General features: G+C 43.9%; 1 protein-coding gene across 3 annotated transcripts in view; it reads left to right on the top strand.

Moving 5' to 3' along the window:
- The window catches only part of LRP8 (LDL receptor related protein 8), a 169603-nt gene that overhangs the window by 18936 nt on the left and 127774 nt on the right, over positions 1-22893 (top strand). The window contains exon 1 of one of the 3 annotated variants that reach the window (XM_035332684.1): positions 18120-18156. The exons of the other annotated variants lie outside the window; for them this stretch is intronic. Coding sequence (XP_035188575.1) covers positions 18135-18156 — 22 coding nt within the window. The 5' untranslated portion in view covers positions 18120-18134. Of the gene's footprint in view, positions 1-18119; positions 18157-22893 lie in introns of those variants that run through there. 3 annotated transcript variants of the gene reach the window in all.

Raw genomic sequence — 22893 nt, 5'->3', positions numbered from 1 at the left:
TCTGCCACCGAAGAGGAGGTGTGTACAGGCTGAGATTTGCTTTCCATCAGTGAGGATGCTAATTCAGAGCTCTCTTTCACACAGGCTGCCACTTTTATAATCTTAATGAAGTTCCTATAACGATAATCATCTTTGAGACCTCTGCTTTGTTTTCAGACTTGATTGAAATTAATCAGCTAGTTTGATTAGTTGACATTAGCAGGAGGTGGAACTGACAGAAAAACAGCATGATCACATTGGCCTTGTGTCTTTAGGATACACCAGGCTACAAACAGACCTCATTTCCAACTAGAGCTTCAGCTTTGTCTCTGCCAGGACCAGGGGTAAGTTACAGATCTGTAACGCAGACATCTAGTGGTTAAATTACATACTGCAAATAGAGGGGTTGGTACTGTGTCGCTGGGGGATCCTGGCTCCATACAGCCATTTTTTCCACAGGAAAGATACTTCCAAAATGAGAAACCTATCAATGCTCACAGCTCTAGAATAATGAAAAATTGAACCTGTTTTGTAGGTGCAGTTGGTTGCGCTCTGCAGAGTGGGGAATCAATGCAGAAATCCCTGGGATAAGCAGGAAGCTGGTAGTTTACCAGTGGGAGCAGATTTATTGCTTACATTGCTGGTCTGTGTTATGGAGAAGTAGATGGATAAACTCAGGGCTTAAGGTTGCTATAAAAATGCAGTTCAGAATCAGAGGAAGGCAATGAGGTTTTGGTTTGGGATATTAATTGGTTTACATGTTGATGAAGATATCCCTTATTCATTTTTGTGTAATCCACAGATGTTTTCCTTCCTCTGATTTCTTCTGTATTTTATCTTCAAAGCCGGTTTTTTAATGTACATTTAGATGAAATTTGGGTTATCCCTGAAGTGTGGTTGTCCGCCTTGGCTCAAGGGACATGCTGTGAGGAGATCCAGACTTGCTTTTGTTCACGCAGAGATTGAGCAACTTTCTGGCCTTAATCCCGGAGCATTTGCCTTGAGGCACAGACTCTGTGTCAGGGACACCCCTTTGGCAGCAGCAGCCTTGTCCAGGCAGTGGAATCAGTGTCTCCGATTCCCCAAAATTCTCCTAGGTCTCATGTTTGGCTCGTGACTTGTTCAAGTTCACTTGCACTACTGTATTCCACTGCCAAGGTCCATTTTCTTTTCTTTTCTTTGATGCCATTGATCTGGATTTCCTCATGGCAATCCAAATTCCTCAAGCTGTTTCTCCCTTGTGCAGATGAGGCATGGTCTGCTCTCCGTGGTGCTGCACTTGGTGACTGAGTGCTGGAGGCCTGCCTGGTCCTCGCTTTCATAGGAGAGACATCCCAAGTAACCTTCCCAGGAGTGGAGCTTCTTTCAAATGAAGTACAACAAGACAAGGACTAAGAATTCAAATTTTTGGTAAAGGAGATTTAGTTTTGATGTTGAATGGTGGCAACAGTTCACCGTATGAACTGTTTAGGGGCAGTGTCTGTCACCGGAACTTCTTAGGAACAAACAAACTTCCATCAGGAGTGGCTCAGGTAGACTTGATCCTGCCTTGGGGCAGGAGTTTGAAAGAAGTATGCTTCAATATCCCTTAAGCCCTACTTCATGTATTTCCCTTTGCTGGGAAGGAAGGTGTGTGTGGCTGCCTCATCTTCCTGCTGCTTCTGCTTCATGCCCAAATTCAGAGGGGATGAACTGTTTTCCTCTTGGTTGAGCAATGCTTTTTTAAAAAGAGCAGTCACAAAACTGACCGTCTCTGTGGGAAGGAAATGCACTAAAATAATGGGACTTATTCTTTGGAGACTGCAGGTTATTCTGCAACAGCTGCCTGGAAGCTTGCTTGCTTATGCTAAGTTCGACTCTTCTTCAGGTGCTGCAAGTGCTTTTACTGAGTGCAGTGTGCTCACTGAACAGAAAATCCAGCTGTATTTGAATCTGACCCGGAGGCCCTGGTAATTCAGCTTGTAGGTCTTAATTTGGCTCTGCAAAAATGACCAGGTTAGTAGTGGTGTCTGCAGCTTGGGCCCACTGCTAGGCTCCATCTAGGGGGGCTGCTAACTCTGTGCTGGGGTTTCCTGGTGTCTGTCGTGCTGAAACGTGCTCGCTGACGGAGACAGTGCTGGTGTCAGACGTCCACGTGCAGGGCTGTCACAGTCTGGATAATCTGCAAAGATTAGCTCTTTTATTGACATTGCTGAAGATTGACATGCATTTCCTAAAGAAAATCTGGACACCCAGCCCTAAAAATAGCCAAAGACAACTGGCTGCTGAGTAGCTTGCAGCCAGTCTGTGGCCTTAGAGGAAACAAATCTGTTCATGAGCTTCTGGTGAGCTGATCCAATATGTGACTCTGTCCAGTCTTTTGCATGTTTTCCTAGCCCCGAGCTTTGATGCCTTCACTAAATCACCAGAAGTGCAACCTCTGATTTTCTCTCTACACATTCAGATAGGGCTTAGGAGGTCAGCTTGGCACCGAACCCTCCTGCTGGATATGGCTGCTGCAGGTAAATCCCACAGCAGGATTTAGGATCTGCATCTTGTAGCCCATGGCTTGGCCTGAGATGTGAAGCAGTTACCTCTCTGCTGCTCTGGGCTCTGTTCACAAAATCACGATGTGTCCGTGTAATCAATGAGAAAAATCAACAGGACTCGGTGTGCACACAAGTGGGCAGGATTGATGGAGGTATAACTCACTGTCCTGTGTGCCAGGAAGGTGCTAAGTAGCAGTGTGTACAGTGAGCTGTAGAGGTGTACATCACTCACTGTGTGTCTGATGGCTGCTGGAAGAAGTGGCACACAAACTGAATAGGAACGGTTGCGATGTAATGGCAGAGCCTTCGGGGAATCGAGGCGAGGTGTCTGTGGGTTGCTGCTTTTCAGAAATTGCTCTGCCCTTGGCTGCAACTGCATTTTTATGTGACGTTGGACAAATTGCTTAACCTCTCTGAGCATTGTTGCTTAAAATGGAAGTGTCAATATTCTTGCCAGCCTTTGTGAGCCACCACTGGATTAATGGATAAAAAATTTGGTATAAAGCATAAGCATTACTTATTAAGCATTTTATCTTGTTTACTTGCAGAGCAGCCAGGCCACCTTGAAGTGTCACAGCTGCCCAAAGTGGCAGAGGGGACCTACCACATTTGCCTGAGTTGAGATTACCTATAAATTTGTATGGGTTGGCTTAGAAAAATATTTTAAACAGGCTTCATATAGTGCTCAAAGTTTAATACAGTGCAGAACACCACTTTCTCTGATGGTATTCTCAGCCAAAAGAATCCATGGACATGCTGGGGCCACTGGGGGAGAGCGATGAGTGTGAGCTGGGGCAGAACATCCACGTACGTCCCTTGAACACTGCTGCTTGTGCTTGGTGGCTCTAAGCAGCACCACGGTGTTAGGCACTCTATGAACACATGGCAAAGGCCTGGCTCTGAGGTTTTAATTCTCTGCTAGTCACTGATAGGCAAGAAGCAGCACAAAGATAGCGTCTCATCTCTCACAGGAGTAGGATACAGTAGGGCAGAACAAGTTTCTTTGAGACTCGCTCCATATCCTTGTCTGTGTGATCCTCTGCTGTCCTTCAAGCCCGTCGGGTGTACTGGTAGACCTGCAGAATCGCTGGAAAAACTTTGCAAGGCAAATGTGGAGTAGTTCAGTGGGAGAGGGGACCTGTTGAGATTGTCCCTCAAAAACTTGTTGAGGTTTGCTTGTTACCCAGGAGGAGAGAGCAGGGAGAGTCGAGGCAGGAAACAATCAGTAGCTGCCGGTGTCGTCTTAGGCCAAGCACTGGGACTGCAAAACCCCTGCTCTGAGCTAGGAGGAAGATGTTGGGGTGTTCATTTTGATTCCTTAAGCCACAATGGCTGTCTGCTTTTGTTAGCAGGCTTCCTTGTTATCCCATAATCCCTTCAGACACTTGAATTTGTCCTGCTTTTCTGCCGAGATGGTGGGGGGTGCTGGGAGGCTTCGTGTTGCAGAGTCAGTTGTGGTCTCTGAATGCAACTTTTTACCCTAATGTGACAAAAAAGAGGCACAAAGCCAGAAATAGCACGCTGTGCTGTTTATTGCTTGATTTATTTGTGGCCATGTCTGTCACACAGATGCCAGCATGTTTTATCTTCATTTACAGCGTGGCCCAAAATGTTTCACCTGGCCTGATATACGTTCGTGGGCCAGACAGGGGGTTTCCATGGGGAAATTTTTCTTAGTGTGTAGCCTGTTGCTGTGATTTTTTTTTTTTTTTTAACCCCAGCTTCCCCCTCTGACCTCAAGTTCGCTTGTGAAGCTGTGCATGTTTCCAGTGCACAGTTTGGATAATTAAAAATAGTTGCTTGTGGTGCTTGGCTTCTGTGCAGTCTTTTATCAATAGTGCCTCTGAGAATACCTCGTGTTTGGATGAATGGTTTTAAATAGAGTGGTGAGAATTACAGGGAAAATAAATGAAACAGGCCACTTTCCAGCAAACTTCTTTACTCTCAAAGGCTTAAAAATTATTTTTTGACTGAAACCAAAACATGCCATTAGCTAATACTGAATATGTCCTTGTCGGTCTTGCTTTCTAACTTTTATTACTATTTATTTTTCCTTACTGGTGGAAAAGTTGTACTCACAGAAGTTCTTCATCAGTAAGTCGTCCCAGGGCTGGAGCAGGAGATGCAGGAGGTGCCACAGGGACTCTGCAGCAGTGGCCCATCTTGGTTATTGTGTCTTGTGAAGGATCCAGCGTTGGGTGGGCTTAGAAGGGTGGTGCCAGAAGGTAGTTAGAAAGCCAGCAGTGAAAGTTGCTTCCTAATCTCCTTCAGTGATTATCTAAGGCACTGAAACTGAAGACATTGTATCCCATTAAAACTCAAATTCCCATCAAAACATCTATGTATGTAGTTATGGTCAGTAGAATTACCTATTTTCTTTTCTCTGTTCCCTTCAGAAACCTTCTCCTTCCTCTTACCCCAGCTCTCAGGGATATGTGGCCATGACTTCTACTAGAAATCTGCATGATGTTTAAAACCTTTCACTGGTTTATTTGTGACTCTTCAGCTTCCTAGTCTGCTGTGATTGATTCACTGTGAGAGCTTGCAGAGTTCCTAATTATTTTATTTTATTTTATTTTATTTCTGTGCCATTTGCTTTAGTTAAATACTTTCCCATGCTTCCTCTTTTTCATCTGCTCTCTACATTAAGCAGTTCAGGCTTGCTGGAGGAAACGGGAAGAAATATGAATTGCTGTTGTCTCTGAAGTACTTATCCTGAAAACGTAAATCATCAAAGACTGTATTCTGGTACACTTCATGAGCAATGCATTCCCTTAAATATAGGGATGTAGATGTAAAAGAAAAAAAGATTTTGTCTCTTTACATGCAATTTTTGGAACATGTTGTTACTTCTATCGCAATGCTCAGAAAAATCTCATGTGGGTCTCAGTATCTTACTTTTTAAAATACATAAATAAGCAAAAGCCAGGTGAGGCTCTTTTGAGTGTGCCATGCAGAATATTACGTGACTTTTTTTTTTTTTTTAATGGGAATAACCTCCTAGAAGAAGTGGAATAAACCTGGAAGTCAGTAGTGTTGCATTGTAATCATGACTTGCAAATCTGCATGAGTAATCTTGGCTGGTGCAAAGCTTACTCACTTCCTAGGAAGCTGCTGTCCTGCAGAGCTGGAAATCAAAGGTGGTGGGTTTTGTTTAAGGATATACATGCATTCAAAAGTAAAGAACTGTGCTAGAAGTGTGGGGGGCATGCTTTTGTGTGACAAGGGATTGAGTTATGTGTTATGGCAACATGGAAATGTCATCACTGACGGACTCAGGGATGAGTGAGCCGCAGGAGTCAAAACCCCATGAGTCCCAGGGTTACAGGAGGGTCACATGATAGGTTTGATGCTATCGCAAGTCATCTTGATCATCTTTTAATTTCACTTCTAAATAATTTCTGATACAGACTTAATTGGTGTGTATTTGGGGGAGACCAGTAATGGATGTAGACTGATGAGTATTTGTGGAGTAGCTGTGAAAAGCTAGGAAAGCATGAAAGGAAAATAAATAATGTCACCAGTGTCTTGATGGCATTTTTGCTCCATTTTTGTTTGCTGTCCTCAGTTTTGCAGTCACACAGCAGAGAAGTGAAATGAGAATTTAGTGGGCGTACAGCTGTGTGTACACACACACCAAGGATGTGGACTGGGTGATCTCCAGAAGCTTGTTTCCTACAGAAAGGTTCGTTGAAGTGTGTGTGTATCCGCTGGTGGTACCGCTGCCTTTTGGAGTGATCAGCTTCCCGTAACTGCTTACGTTAGAGAGCAGAGAGTAGAGTTTCAGGTTACCTCTGTGTTGACTCATTTTTGTATTAATTAACACAGCCATCAGTCTGGGGTGTATGTCAGCCTTTCTGGCTTTGCTTGTTAGTCTTGAATTCAACTGGGAACTTGGTGTGTAATCGAGTCCTAAAACTGCTAAGTGCTGACATAGCGGCAGTGCCCAGCTCTTCTCCCGATCTGACCAGCAGTGTATAAAAAGCTAAATGAATATTAATGCATTCCTGTCGACTAGCAGCTTGGTTTACTTGTCTCTTTCATCTTCTGCAATGAAGTATGAGCTTTCTGGCTGGATCATTAATAAAACAGCTAGTGGGTGATTTATTTCACCCAAAGTACTAGTTGGCCATTGTGTCTCCGATGTCAGCAGTGAATGGCTTTTCCGCTGTTGTCATGGTCTCCCCTTTAGTAATCACAAGGATCCAGGAGAATGCAAAGGACTAATATCGATGGGAACTTGCTTACTGCACGTCTTGCTCCTATTTGTTCTCATTGTGCAGTTTTCAACTGAACGCAAATCGTCCTTTCCTGGGAGACACCAAGACCTCCGAGGCCTCTTGGTAAGAATGCGGAGACCTTGTCACATCCCTTGCGGTGCAAGTCAAACTGCTGTAGAAAAGAATATATATTTTTTTCCAGACTGCTGAAGTTGGACCGTGTCTGTCCTTCCAGGCCTGTCTTACTGACCACTTGTGGTGGCTGATGTCATCGTGGCTCCAAGTCTCAGCTTTGCTGGGCTGCCATGGGAGGAATTGCTGATGACCTGGCAGTCTTAGGAAAATATATTATTTAGAGTAACAGAGTTGCTCTGTAGTCTCATTTAAGTGTTTAAAAACAAAACAATTTTGATGCAGTGAGCAGAAGAACATCATCAGCTACTGTTGTTGTAAGATCTATTAAAGATACCTTCCTCTGGAGAGTCAGAAATGGGCTGAAGTTAAATGCTTTGCGTTTGGACCCCAGTTTAGTTCAGTTAGCAGATCTAGTGTTAAAAGTGCTTCATATTTACTAGGAGATAAACTGAACTTAGTTCAGTGTCCTAGGATATCTGGATGCGCTAACTGTGCTGACAGCGCGTGAGCTGGCCTGGCATATCTAGATGCAGCAGCTTCTGAGGCTGGTCTGAAGCCTGTCATGTATGTATAGCTTAGACAAACAGGTGTAATTAGAAAAATGAATGGGCATCTGTCCCCTGCTAATTTTGGTGTATAATAATTTTTACTACTTCTTTGCAATGATTAAAGTAATAATAACCTGCCCTGACTTTAGGGCATTCATTCCTTCTCCCATGGTCTTAGTAAAAACTGCACATACGTGCTCTGGTTCCTGCTGAACTAGCCAAAACAGACAAGCAAATTGTTGCTCATGGACACATCCTTGCAAGCAGATGATTCTGGGTCTAAAGGGGCAAGCATATGCTCCCAAAGGCTTCTGTGAAATGTGCTTTTGTATGTTTGTAGATATTTTTTGTTTACTTGTTGGTTTTCCCCTCATTCTTTCTCCTCTCTTTTTTTTTTTCTGGCATTTTTTTTGGCATCTGCTGTCAAAAAATGTGTCCCTTCATTAAGACTCCAAATTTAAGACACCAAAAAGCTGAAATAACCATTTTAGCTGATAGAAGCAATTATAGATACTTCCAGACAGCAAAATGAAAACGTCAGTGAAGCTTGGACAATTGCTGTATAGATGTTAATCAAGAGGGACACAGGCAGATCCTGAATTATTAAAAATGCAATAATGTTTCTGAAGCTGTGCTACGCCCTGATGAACCGTGCTCAGGGAACAGATCTTGGCCATCCAAAGTTCTCTTATCAGGTACGGTGGAGTAAGAACTGAGCAGCCTCGTCTCGTTGCCTTTCATCAGCTGGAACATCTTTTCAGCTCTGAATTTCCGAGGCTGTTTTATTGCTTGTGCTGCCATTCCCCCTCCCACCCTCCCGCTTTGTTTGCTTGACAGGATGAAAAGGCAGAAAGTGAAGCAGGCAGCCACATTTCCATAAGCTTAGACAAACTATTTCTTTCTTTTTCTTTCTACCCCAGACAGAGTGCTTATAATTAGTCATTCCTGCTGTGGATGAAGCAGATTTTTCTGAAGAAAGCTTTGGTGGTTTCTTACCAGCAAGAGTGAAAAATAAAATGAATGCAATTCATCGTTAATTTGGGGAATACTTGTTAGCCTCGTAATCCAGGCAAATAATTTTCTTCAGCCGTGTTTGTCAGAAATGCTGTAGCAGAGCAGAGACCTTGTGGTACTTTTCCTTGTCATGCGGAGATCAGACAGTGCTGGCAGCGTTCGGTGTCTTGAAGCTGAATGCAGAATTAAAAGCTTCTTAAAGAAGCCAGGCTATCAAAATGGCACTGAGAAAACTCGTTACATTGCTTAACGGTCGGCTGCGATAATCTGAGCTTCTCTATTTCTACTTTAATTAAAAACGGACCCGTGTTACAGAGTGTGGGTCTGGGCTGGGAGGATGTTTGGGGGTACTGTCAGGACTCCTGAAGCTGGCAGTACTGAGCTCCTGGCTGTGGCTGATGGGCATTTTCAGGGTTGAGATGGAGAAGAAAGAGAAATGTTGAAATAAAACTCAGGATATTGTACGCATTACTAGAGAAGTTTATAGCACAAATGGTATTGCAGACCCCTCCTGGTAAGAATTGCAAAGCAACTGTTTGGTAGTAAGATGTGAGATGCATGATTTTCAGCCCTGTAGTCTAAGTGATCAAGACAAGTTATTTTTGTCACTGTTCTCAATACGAGGTCATTTATCCTCTTTGTATAGAGGTAAGATGTGATCTAGTCTTCTCTAACCCTGTAAGGCTTTTTCTCATGCCAATTTTTAGTAGAAAAGGAAAGGAAAATTATGGTGAAAAATAAGTACATAGACTCTGGCTGTGGAAGTTGTATTGCATTGGTGCAGCTCAAGGGTTGAGTCCTTGGCCAGCTGTGTGCAAAGCTGCTTGGGTGGAGCTCCAAACAGCTCCGACGTGCTGTGAATTCAGGACTTGTGTGTACATTGCAGGAAGAACTACCGTGTTATAACTTCATAACTTCATCTATTAGAATTTGGGCCCTCGCTGCATATTTTTACCACACAGTAGATTTTGAGAACTGTTGAATCCTATTCAGTACATATACCAGGAATAACAATTCATTGAATCTGTCTGGATTTCTTTTATTTTTTCTTTTATTTATTTTTTGTAGGCAGGTTTGGTATTTCCTGGAGCAGTAAACATGAAATTACATTTTAAGTTCTATTTAATTATTCTGGAAAATGAATTCCTTTTGGAAGCTTGTACCACTGCAGAACTGAGAATGTTTTCAAGAATTTCTTGGTCAGAGATTCCAAAAATTGGCAGAATAACTACTGCTGTGCCCAGCACTTCTTAGGTTTTATTGGGTTAATTGAAATTCTCTTTGTAAAGTCAGTTCACTCCACAACATATTTACCACTTAACTGAGTTTTAATTGGCCCTTTTATTTTTATAATGATGGGGAATAATGCTCTGGTAAATGTATTTTCCAGTTGCTGATTTTCCTAATAGGAAAAACAGCCTTCGATTGTAAAAGACAGAAACTTGGTATCATGGAAATCAGCTGCCCTTTTTTTAAAGATAACAGGGTTTTCTTTTAACCTCGGATGGCACTCTGACTTGCTTCCTGTCTTTTCTTCATTACATTGGCTCCTTGCCTTGAAGAGGAGATGGCTTTTTAATACAGCCACTGAAATCCACCAACTCCGAATCTTTCAATCCAATTAGTATGGTAGATTAGTTCTTGACTCTCCCTCTCCAGCTCTAGCACTTGTGAATCAAGTGTTTGTTTTTCATTGCAAGGTTTTGCCAGATTCAAAGATTTTTTTTTTCCATTATGATTTAGCTTGCATTGTTAGCACAGCTCTCAAACGTTAATTATAACAGTTTGACATAAAGCAACAGCTAGGCACCGGCTGCTGTGCTTTGTAAGGTACAGCTTGTTGTAAAGTTCTCAGAGACAAAGCAAGGCTCACATCCTGGAGCTGTACACGTGGCTGGGAAGGGAGTTATCTTGTCTGGTGCTGTAGCATTGTCCAAAAGGGCGACCCCCTATGTCCCCCCAGGAGTGGTAGTATGGGTACATCCCAAGCTTTGTGTTAACTCACCAGTTCAAAGACAAAGCGTGGAATGATAAACATATAACTGTTGACTTTAATTACAATCTAAGGAGCACATTCTAAATTCTGAGGAAACTAATCTGGTCTGGAAAGGGTAACTATTTTTTAATTCTGGAAATGCCAGTTCTGAAATAGTTGTGCTTGGGCTGATGTAGGTGGCTGCTGAGCACAGGATACTGATTAGAAATTAGCATGGGATTTGTTTTATTTTTTTTATTTATTCTAAATTCCTAGCAAGTTGCTTTAATAGTCCCCAGCACAGGGTGGGGAGGTTGGATTTGGCTGGGCTTCATTTTTGTTTGTTATGTTACGCTGATCCTCAGGTGGCACCAGAGCCAAGCAGGTTCCTGGCGTACCTTTGGATGACGGCTGCTCTCTTCTGTGCCATCTAGAAGAGTCTGTCTGCTGGCCACAAATGACTGCGGTGCTACTTAACGTCATCCTTGCACATCTCTGGTGTTCTTGTCCTTCTTTCCTTCCTCGGCTGATCACCTGTCCCCACAGCCATTGCCCTACACGTCAGCCCCAAAATTATTGAGCTGTACTTGAACATGTCCAGTTTTGAGATGGAATACTCATTTGCTGTGGCTTCTAGTTTAATCTCTAAACTTTGGCAGAGAGTTGTTGCTATGAGAAATGCTTTACCTACCTAGAGATTTCTTTTAGTGCAGAAGATAGGTTGTGGTTAAGTGGACCAATTTTTTGCCTCCCAGAAAAGCCTTGCTTTTTGCTAGCCTCCAAATGGGAACCTGATTTCTCAGCCAGTTTCTGTTGCAATTTTTACTGAAAATTCTCAGGCATGCCTGGGGCTGGGTGTACTGTGAGTACATTAAACCAAATCCCGCATTTGTGCTCCGTTCCCTGCTACAGGAATTAAGCATCTGTTTTGATTGGAAAGCATCCCTCAGCTGTATACACACTTAGAACATAACGTGGGGGGTTGGACAAAAGAAATGCATGCTGTCGAGCTCTGTTGTACATACAGAAGCATGCAAATATCTTTACTTCTTGTAATAAAAAGATGAACAAAATATGTGGAGTTTATCCTATATATCTTGGCGTGGGATGGCATTTGTATCAACAGCGATATATTGAATTTGTAGCCTGCTGAGGATAAAGTTTTATAAACCTCTTTTGTTGTACAAGTTTAATAAGGATTAAATACTTAATGAAACAAGTAATTTGAATGCAGGCAAAACAGAGCTAGCATGGCTACCTGGTAGTGCTACATGTAGTCGGTATATTTTAGCCAAGGATTTTGAGACACTTTATAGGTACCTGTTTTAAACTTCACCTCTATGCCCCTGTGAAGTAGAGAAGTTCTGCGATGTCACTTACAGGAAGATAATTCCCATCTGTGTCTGCTGTGCCTCTGGAGGTGATGGGTTACAATTAAAGGTGTCGGAGAGGAGTTTGTTTTAGAGGAACGGGCTGTTGGGTGCGCTGAGGGCAGCCTACAACCTTGCCATGTCTCTGAGGCCTCGCACAAGCAACAGCGCTCATCAGTTCTGCAGAACCACCAGAGACCCTGCCTTCTTCAAAGTGGAGCTTTTAAATCCTTTATGGATTCTGCAGTGGATTATACCATTAAAAATGTAACGGTAATAGATACTTCTAATCCTTCAAAACAGTAGTGTGTACTTGAATCGCTAAGCATAAATCATGTTTACAAAGGTCTACAGCTATCTTTGGGAAAATTGTATAATGTTGATGTTTGGGTTGCAAATATATCACAGTAGTTTGAGAAAATATTTTAAAATTAAGAATAAATTTCAAATTTAACATTGTAATTAACAACAAAAGAAATCTTAATTTGAATATAACAATGCAATTTTTGAGGTAACTCAGTGATGTTATTGCAAGACTGTATGTACAATTTAATTTCCAGTCTTTATACATATTTTTTGCATGTAGTTTAAGCATAGGGTATGCTTAAGGTGTATAAAACTGTTTTTAAGCACTATGCTGCTGTTTTGTTGGATGAACTGAAGCATGCTTTCTTACTGCACACTTAAAGCAACTTGCCAAGGCAGGAGGCCTCCCTCAGTTTCTTTTGAGGCAGATTACAGTTCTGTACCAATTTTTACACCATAACTGAATCACAGCTGCACAAAAGCATGATTTTTGTAGTGTTTTTTTAATGCAACAAGGCACAATTCATTTTTGTATACGGTCAATCTAACTCACATGGAAAACCAAGCCCTTTCAGATTTTACAATGAAATGTAGATTAAGTTCCCATTTAAGCCTAATATACGGATCCTTTCTGTGATCTGTTGCTTCACTAAAATTAAAAGGTTGCTTCACATCCTTCAAAAATACTCATCTAAAACTCTGTCCATTCTCCCTTTATATGGGACAACACCATGTGGGCACACACACACACATATATATATATATATGCACATATGCATACACTAATCAGTCTGTTTTCAGAGTGCTATTATATTTTGAACATGTGCAATTCCTTATTTTGTTTCCCTTTAGCTTGTCTTCTTCAGGGAAGTCATCTTTACTGTGATTTTTCTCTATTTTGATGTTCCTAATGGCATTTTATAAAAAGAAAGGCAACAGCATGCTGATCACTGAATTCTTTTCAAAGAGAAGAACTGTGAAAAGAAAGTCAAGCAAATGAGCATTTGCACAATTAAGTGTTTTCCAGATGCTTCCAGCTTTTTAAGACCAGTTCAGCTCCATCAGGTTCTCCAGCAGAGCAGGGACTTCTGATGCACACCACTGGTTATGTTATGCTACTTAGTTAATCTTGCTCAGCTTCTTAAAATATGATGAAGGAGCTGGTACATTAAGGCTCTCAACATTACCAATGTGGAATTTTGAACAGTTGTCGACAGCAAAGAAAACATTGCACCACTTTCTGTGCTTAGATAAGACCATGAAGGGGAGTGCATTTTAAAATACCAGGAAGCACAGGCAAGTATATGTTGGAGAGAAGTCTGCTCTTTAGTTAGGATGTTACTACACACCGTGGTAGAGAGACGAGGGGTGGGTCTGCACAATCTCTGAACGGGTGTCTCTCTGTGTTCTGTCAGACTCAGATTTCTTTACCTCAGGACATGAGCTGTGAGTGTATGATGCAGGCAGAATGTACCCTCCTTTGAAAACATCTAGGAAAGAGTAACTTACGTGGATGCATCACGGTGCAGTTACCATTGTAATTTATGCCTCATTCTTGCTTCATTTCAAGCTGCCTTCAGCTCCTCCTTTTGCTTCAGCACGCCGTGATGGGGTGACCCAGATTCCCAGAGGTGTCTTGTGAATGCAGGGCTGATGCGTTGCTTTCAAAGTCTTTTCCTGGCAACTCCTGTCCCCGCTAGATGATCTTATTTTCTTTCCTCCTCATCGGTTTCTGACAGGTGCATCTACCAGTAGTGGTTTAATAGAGTTCACATTAACTAGCAGCATGTTTGCCTGGATATTTGTGTGAATACAAATGGCTGTAACGGTTGGATGAGGGGACGGACAGGTGTGTTTAATAAAACAGATCAGTGGGGAGTGCGGGAGGTGGAGGGAGGGCAAAAAGCCTGCAGGCAGGGGAGATTGATGGTGGGGCCTGAGGAGCTGTGAAGTCAGGTAAGATAGAACTGGAAAAAAACAGTGGAAATGAGAGGAGGGGGTGGCTACTCCCTGGTTATGAGGAGAGGAGCAGGGAGTGGGAACAGATGGCTCTAAATTGTAATCTCTGGTGCTCCGTGCCTTTCTGTGATCAAACTGTGATTGACTTCTTATTTGAAGGTGGAACTGAGGCTTTTGCAGTCAATACATTGAAAATTGGGTCTTTAAGAGGCAAACGTACAGTTCTAGTGGCTCCTGAAGAGAAGGAGTTTGAGAGGGTGCACCTCTGTTGAAGAGTAGAAGACATAGCTGGTAGGAAGGGGGCAGGAGCAGTTGTGAGCCTTTTCTGAGGGGCTGCTATGTTCAAAAGACACCAGTCCAGAAAACACAGCCTTGTCCCAGTGCTTCTTGAGCACTGACAGGGTTCCGGCCATGACTTCCCTGGGGAGTGTGTCTGAGTGCCCAACCACCCTCTGGGTACAGAACCTTTCCCTAACACCCAGCCTGACTCTCCCCTGTCCCAGCTCCACGCCGTTCCCTCGGGTCCTGTCACTGTCCCCAGAGAGCAGAGCTCAGCGCCTGCCCCTCCGCTCCCCTTGTGAGGGAGCTGCAGGCCGCCATGAGGCCTCCCCTCAGCCTGCTCTGCTCTGGACTGAACAAACCAAGGGACCTCAGCTGCTCCTCACACATCTTGTCCTCCAGGCCTGTCACTGTTGATGTTGCCCTCCTGTGGATATGGTCTAATATTTTATATCCTCCTTCTATCGTGGAGCCCGAAAACTGCACACAGTACTCAAGCTGAGGCCGTGCCAGTGCTAGGTGTAGTCGTCGCATCACCTGGAGCTGCAACCAACTTGGACAGGGAAGTAGCCAGTCATTTATAAATGAGTGCTTCAAAACACACCAGTAATTACTGAATTTGGCTTCAGATGAATATTTGCTTCCCTGCTGCTTGGCTCTACTCCTGTTCCTTTCTTCTTGCTTGACTTGTTGCCTTGTACGTTGTTAGTGAATCTGGCAGTAGCAATGAAGTGCATGTATCAGTGATAACTTCTTCATTAGGGTACTGGGTTTGGCTGGAACGGGGTTAATTTTTTTTTTCATAGTAGTTGGTGTGGTGCAGTGTTGAGGATCAGTGTTGAAAAATAGTGCTGATGGCACGCTGCTGCTTTAGCTGTCGCACAGCTGTGCCTGCAGAGTTGGGGTCTCCTCACGCTGCCCTGCCAGCAGAGAGGCTGGGAGGGGACACAGCCAGCAGGTGGCCTTGGGTAGGGGAAGAGAAAAGGCTGGAGGAAGACTACAGCTAATTTGAGTTACCTAAGTAGTAGGGTCAAGTTTGTGAATACGCCACAGGTTAGACTACTTGCAGAGCTTCCTTGGAGGGATTAAGAACTCGTTCAAATGGTAGCTGCAAGACATCAGGATGGAGAGAACCATGGCCTTCCCACCCTGTCCTTTCAGCATGTGTGAAAACTGAAGGCAGTTATTTCCCTGTATGAGGCAGATTTGGAGAGGGCTGGCTTCAGGAGCCTGGGACCCAGTGCTCTCTCCAGCTGTGGTATGCACAAGGTCTCAGTAAACCCCTTCGAAGGGTCATGGTTAGTGTCTGGTTGGCTCCTCCTGTCCGCTGCTAGTGGGAACGTCAGAGCCTGCCTAATGGACCAAAGGGTCTGTGTCTGTGGGGCGTTTGCCATTGGCTTTGGATGTTGCTTGAGAAGAAGCAGTATGTATTTATCTTCTTGGGGTTAAATTTTATAAAAAGGTGCCTGACTTCTTTTTTCTTTTTTTCTTTTTTCTTTTTCCCTTCCATTTTTATCATACGCTCTCTGGCAGGATTTTGGTACCTACGCCGTATATCCCGTACGCCTCTGGCATGCATTGAATTCACTTGAATTATTTGTGGCTTGTGTTCCTGAGACTGTAGCCAAGCACAGTGTTTTTGTTATCTGAGGAAAACAAGCCATGGGGTTTCATATACTGCTGGTTAAAATGCACTTGGCTGAAGAGGATGAAAGCCATGCTGCTTGGCAAGCAGTTGTGTGGTTGCAGCTGCCCAGAAACAGAGGTGCAAAAGTTGGGAACTGTTAGGCTGTGTAAGACAAGCTCGTGTCTTCAGCCTGTGCTGGGATAAGTTGGCATAACTCGACTGAAGTGTCCCTTGAGGATGGGCAGAGGTTTACAGTCTCTATTACTGCTTCCAGGGTTGCTGATCTCCACTAGGTATTTTTTATTCCCACCTGTCTTACACTGTTGACCATTCAGAAAGGGTAGGCATGTATCTGTCATAACCTGAGCCGTGATAAATGCTGAAGGAATTTCACATCCTTGCTCACCAGCTCCTACCTCTTGAGTTAGCAGCAGCAGCTTTCTGGGCATCCCTAGGATGCAACCTGAGGTGTGACTGTTTTGGCCGAGCTTCATTGCCTGGAATGTGATAGCGATGGTTTTGGAAAGTGCTGTAAAAGAACGTGAAGCACAGTTGGGTGGAAAGCACAGAGGTCACCTTGGCTTCATTTCATGGAGTCCATCACATTGGTTTGCTGACAGATGGAGTGAATGGAAGCCGGCTGTGTCAGGAGACTGCTTGTTTTTGCAGCCAGAAGGAAATGTGAGGAGACAGACACAGCAGGACAGGAGCTGGGGAAAGGTCAAAGGGTCTTTCATGTTGGAGAGGAGGGGGACAGGTAGAGCCTGTGTTGTTTGCAGCTCTAATTACGCATCTCAGGTTTGAGTACAAGATGATAGAGCTTCTCTCGTGAAACTCTTTGAGAATTAAAAAAATGCTTTTATGATGTTGTGTTCTTGGTACAACTTCTGGCACTTGGAAACCACACTGTTGTACGTCGGGTGAAGAGCACTCCACACCCTTTAGCAGCGGTGTGGGCTGTAACAGGTATTTATCTGAAAATCAGCTATCTTTGAGGTCTGTAGGAGTAAATTCTTGAGTTTGAAAAAACCCTTCAAGATGTCAAATTAGCTGTGAAAAGACAAAGGGAACCTACTTGCTTTTATGTTTTTAGGACTGAGTCATTGTTCACTGTCAAATTGCAGCCCAATCTTAGGATTTAGTGGAAGGAATTTGTTCCAGGAAAATATAGAGAAGATGGTAGCAGCGACGGTGTGGAACACATGCTGATTTTGGATTGCCTGATGTAGCATATCTCAAGCTATGGCCTACGGAGAGCTCTATGGTATTCAACTGTAACAGCAGAGAAGGAAAAACTCCTGTGGCGGCTGGAAGGAAAAGCTGCAGAGCATTGCAAGTGTGCTGTGGGGAAAGCCAGCAGTATTTCCTCTGTTCCAGAAGCCTTCTGCTTTTCAACTCAACTTAAAGGCTTCCTGTGGTTTGTGGAAAGGGTGCTGAAGAACTTTCCCTCTTCCTCTGTTTGTGGCAGGCATTTGAAATCAGGAAGAAAGTCTGCAAACCAAGAAAGCCCAACTATAAAAACTCTTTTCAGGTTTTGTTGAGATAAAAGTTGTGTTTTCCTTTCTTGTCGGGTTGTTCTGTAAGACTAGGAGGATGTTTCTAAAATGCTGACCTGCATTACTGCCAAATGAACAAAAACATACGTAAGCATGCCTGCCTGCTTGTATTTACTGCTTGCAATTACATGTTTTCATATTCTGAGATTATGTTCTTCAGTTACGTGATGCATCTTGTTCTGCCCTATAAAAATTCCTTTGTTCATTGCTGAAATCTTTTGGAAATACAAGAGGGTAGAGCTAAGACTGCACAACTCTCGTGTTCTTGACAATGCAACTTGACTATAAATTAAAAAACAAACACACAAACCCCCCAAATCTTGAGATAATGTAGAGCAAGGTATTTATGGCAACACAAATATTTCAAGATTATGCATGGAGCAGTAAGGAAGAGTTGCAAGAATTTGCAGATTGTATCTTCCACCTTTGCATCAATAGTGCAGTCATTTGATGCACTTTCAGGAAGTCTCATTGCTGGAGAAGAGCTGAAAAGAAGGACAATATAGGGGTGTACCTTGATACCCCTTGAAACTGGCATTTGAAAGCAGTTGTGCAAAAGGGAACTCCATCTTTGGCAGGAACAACAAAATGGGCAAGCTTCTCCGCTGCCACTCAGAGCTGGAAGATGCTGATCGATTATGAGGAAGTGTGTGGTTAGAGGTGAGTAACAGGAACAGCTGCTTTATTTTCTAGTTCAATTCAGTGTTACATGAATTAACGATAAACATCAAGCAACAGCTTCTTTGAGTGACGAGATCTACTGCGCTGAGAGGAAGTTGTAGCTGGCTTCTGGCGAACAGCTTGTCTTTCACTGGTGTTCTCTGCTTAGACAGTTCTTTCTGCTGGCATGTGAACTGCCTGAAGAAAGCAGAAGGGTAAGAAGATGTGAATGACATTTTTTTTCCTCCACCCTCCTCTGTAGGCTTGAGGCAGGGTAGAAGTTACAGCTGGGTAGAAGAGAATGCTGTTTCCCTACTACTGAGGCTTTGGAATATAGTGCTGAGCGGTGTAAAAATAAACTTGAACAAATATATGCTCTTCTGTCAAAAATCGCAAAGACATGCTCTAGATTTGATGAGCATTTGTCTAGGCATTGTAAATATATTCCTAAAAAATTGGGTTTGACAGACAGGGAAGGACACGCGAGCTGCAGGATTTCAGCATTTTTGAAGTCTCATTTTCATTTCTGGACTCCCAACCGTCTTTTGTGTGCATGTGACGAATACCCATGCAGGCAGTGTTCCCATTACGAACTAGTTTCCAACTTGAGTGTTTCAGAATTCGAAAATTGTGCTTTTTGCATTTCAAATGATGTCAGGCTTGCTGTGGCACAGGGGTACCCTAAGCAAATACCTTTGCTCGAGGTACCAGTACAGGTAAGTGACGCTAGTATGCCTGGAGGGATATCTGCAACTGAGAGGCAAGTTTTGGTGGGTAACCCCGAGTTTGCTCAGCAAAGGGCAGGCTGTGTGTGTTCATGTGGTGGTTTTTTGTTTGTTTGTTTGGTTAATTAAAAAATACATCTATTGCAGTCTTTATTCCGGAATAAGAATTTTGGGAGAGCTATTTTGGTAAACTTCCAAGCACAGATTACTTTGGAGTTTCTTATTTTCTTCCTCCCCTAATTGTCTCGGGCTCCTGCCAGCAATTGCCCACCCCTGCATATGGAAGAATGCTTGCAGGCAGGGGCGCGGGCAGATCTGGACAGCGCTGCAACCTGCCCTCTGTGCCCCACAGCCTCCCTGCGGCGCAGATCTGCAGAAGGACGGGGACCCCACTGGAAAGCTCCACGGGGCACAGGCGGTGCTTTGGTATCCAATTCAGAGGATTAATCCCGCTTTCTGTTCCTTGGTCTCTGCAGCCAGTTGGCCTAGCGTTCATATTCAGTTTGCCCACTTCTCAAGTGCACTTACTTGTGTAAATCTGCTCAAGCGTTTAAGTCTGAAAGAGCAAACAAACAGGGAAATGAACAGACGGCTCTGCTGGCTCTGGAGGGGTCGCTCGCTTCTCTTCCCTTGTTCCCATGAATGTGGCTCCTTCCAGGAGACACAATGCCGTCTGTCAGCTCTCTTTTCCCAAATGAAGGCTTTGCTGGGAAGTGTGAAGTGCCGTCTGTCCACCCAGCACCTCCACTCCTTCAGAAGCATCACTGGAAACTGGACACGTGCCTGGTCCCCTTCCTTTCTGCTCGGCTCACCTGTGGCTGTTGGGGTGCCCCGGCGCTGTGGGCAGCGGTGGTATGTGAACAGAGAGGTGTACATCTGGGAGGGGACTGTGTGCTCTAAAAGTGGTACGTAGGGTTTTAACGAGGGATGATGGAGACCTTTGGCTTTGTGTGTTCAAATGCCGGGGCCTGACCCACGACCGATGGAGCTGTGCTTTGCTAAGTGCTTTGATGAGGGTTGGCCTGCTTTGCACACTGGCCATACAACGGAGCTATTAATCAAGTCAGGCTCCTATCATCACAGGTTTTCTCTCACAAATGTGCCGGTTTTGTTTTATTGTAGGTTATGGCTTGGTTTGATACATGCCTACGTTCCTTATTGCAGAAATCCGGCCATGCTTGAGATTGAGACGTTTTTCAGTTCCTTATTACTCGTGTCATGTCGCAACCGTTTTCTTCAATCGGTGCTGGTCACTCAGCAAACCTCAATTGTTCTGGCTGCTGTGGTGTCCCAGGTTATTGCAAGGGTTCTTCAAAATGCTCCTTCTCCTGCAGAGATCCCGTGGCGGATTTTACCTTATGCAGTATTTTCTGCATATTACCCTGCTTGCTTTGCTGTTTGTATCCTCTTAACCTTCCTACTTTTCAGTCTTGTGCTAAATGCCTAGCTTCCAATTTGAGTAAATTAGAGAAAGCAAACTTTCTGACCAAATTCAGGTCAAAGTTTCCATCTGGATTTCTCACGGGAAATTAAATTTTGCCTATTTTAAATTCCCATGCAACCACCTTAGACATGACACTCATTCCAGCCTCTAGGTCTTCTGCTGCAATGCCTGTACTGTTTTAAAGGCTGCTGCAGTCCATCCTTGAGCACCTGGTGCTACAAAGGTTACAGGACTTCGTGCAGAATTGGTCCTGAGAACATCTTCTCAATTGGAAGAGTCATAAAGCTCGTAATGCCATCGTGTAAATTCCGTGTAACGAATGAGAGAGAAAAGGAATGAGACGAAAAGGAACAATATATAGGACCTGCTACGTAACTTCATAGTAACTCATAAAGAAGGCTGTTTTACGTGGTTTAGTGCTATATGAAATACCTTGGGCAGTTGGTGCCAGGTTCTCCCAAGAAAGAGAAGGTTCTTGCACTTTAGTGGCAGCAACGTGTGTTGGGGGCTCCCAGACAGCAGGTGTAAGAGAAAATCAGGCAGGTTCTGGGCACTTAGGTATATCAGGTCTGTTACCTCTCTCCATGCTCGTCCCGTGAGTATCTGGTTTGGTGTGCCAACTTGCATCCATGTCAAAATGTAGTTCTCCTAAACTGGTTCATTTAAAATCCAGTGCCTAGCTGGGAAGCCAGTTCTCCATTTTTATTTTTTGCAGTGAATCATCTTTCAAAAGCTGATGGACATAGCTTTTTTTTTAATTGACCTACGATGTTTGCTTTTGCAGTGGAAGGTTAGTACAAAAGTAGCTCTCAAACTTCCCTGCTTGTGTCCCCATTTTTGTTTCAAACTCTTCTACTGTGGTTGTTTCATCTGACTTGTGATCCCACTTGGGATCCTTGCCCTGTTTTGAGAGCTACTTGCCTAGACACTCAGAAGAGCGTATTGCTTTCTGCGGGCCCCGGCAGGAGCTGCCTCTGCTCAAATCCCAAAAGGCATTCTTCTGGGGATCCTTATGCTGTGGAATTATTTAGGAGCAAAAGACTGGGCCAGAATCACTCGTGGCCTATCTACATCAAAAGCAGGAACTTTGCTACGCTGCTGCTGATTCTTGTGTTATTACAGTGTTTGGCTTTAGTTTAAAATGTCAACTGTAATCAAACACACAGATGTTCCCTGTTGATTATACACAAGGATTCCTGCAAAAGGAGCTTATTTATAAATAATATTTGCAATTCCCGTTCAAGTCCTTTGTGAGCTCTAGTGAGAATATCGCTCCGCAGATCCTGCCTTCCCTTTCAGCAAGGTAAGATGTTTTCTCTGCTGTTAGTGCTGCCAGGCTCAGCCCTCCATCCAGTCAGTGTGCCCTGATGCTTTGCATTCATCCACATTTCTCTCATGCTATTAAGCAGATGTTTAAAATGTCACAGCACTTGCCAGCTTGCCTGTTGCACAGTTCAGTTAAGATTAACTTATTTCTCTCCTGGTGATCTTCTGCAAGACCGGAGAGGAGAGGAAGTGGGTGAGTTGCTTGAGACCTAACGTCACCTCCCCGATGGAAGGTCACCAGCGCGGCAGGCGAATTGAGAGAGCCTTCCTGGTGGGAGCTGCTGGATAACCCCGCCAGCATTAAGGTGTCTGTGGTCCTGTCGGTGAAGGGGGGAAGAAGCAGGCTGACCTTGAGGACAGGCTTGTCCTTGGAAGACCTCACCATGGATAGGACGCCCAGACACAGGCATATAATGTGGGACACACCGGGACCTTCTCACAGAAGCTTTATTGGGGCAGGATAGGAGGGGAAAGAAGGTGGAAGAAAGACTTCAGGAACTATCTGTGAGGTGTTGACTCGGAAATGCAAGAAGCATTAAGTCCTTGTAGGTAACTGGGGGGTGGCTAGCATCGTGCCTCGATTCAGGCTGTTTTTCATCAGAGAAAGGCTTTTCCATCACTCTGATGCGACTCACTGCACCTCTTCCCTCCTCTCATTTATTTTTTCCCCATGCTGCTCTGAAACAGGAATCAAACACTGTCCTGCAGTAGCACACCAGAACTCTCAGATCCTTTTTTAGTTTTTCAGGGAAAAAAGCAAGCTGCAGAGTTGATTCCTGAGAGTCCTTGGGAAAAAATAAAAAATAAAAAATAAATGTGCCTTGTAAAAACAAGTGATTTTACTTATTGCAATTGAGGAGTCAATTAACTGTCTAATTAAAGCAATTTCTCATTACATAATTGAATTCTGGTTCATCACCATTTCCACTCTGCAAGGCTGCCCCAGAGAGCAGAGCTGTCTGAGCGCTCTGTGCAACAAACAGAAGAAACAATCGCTCTCCTAGCGGCGTAAAGCTTCTCAAGAGTCTGGGAAAGGGAGCGATGGCTGGGTGGGACTTCCCTTGGTCGCTTGTGGAAATAAACAAGGGGATGACATCCAGCTGGTTTAATAAAAAAGCACTTTCCTCACACTTGGTTCTAGTGCCAAACAGGAGCAAAAAGAGGAGGTGACGAGTACTGGAGACCCAGCTGTTAGCACAGAAAACATGAGGCTTGGGATGCCCGGGGATGTGGGACTTGCTA

Source organism: Oxyura jamaicensis, chromosome 8 (genome assembly GCF_011077185.1).
Source record: "Oxyura jamaicensis isolate SHBP4307 breed ruddy duck chromosome 8, BPBGC_Ojam_1.0, whole genome shotgun sequence".
NCBI classification, from domain to species: domain Eukaryota; kingdom Metazoa; phylum Chordata; class Aves; order Anseriformes; family Anatidae; genus Oxyura; species Oxyura jamaicensis.
Note: the sequence above shows the minus strand (reverse complement) of the source record. Positions and strands in the feature narration are given on the sequence as shown.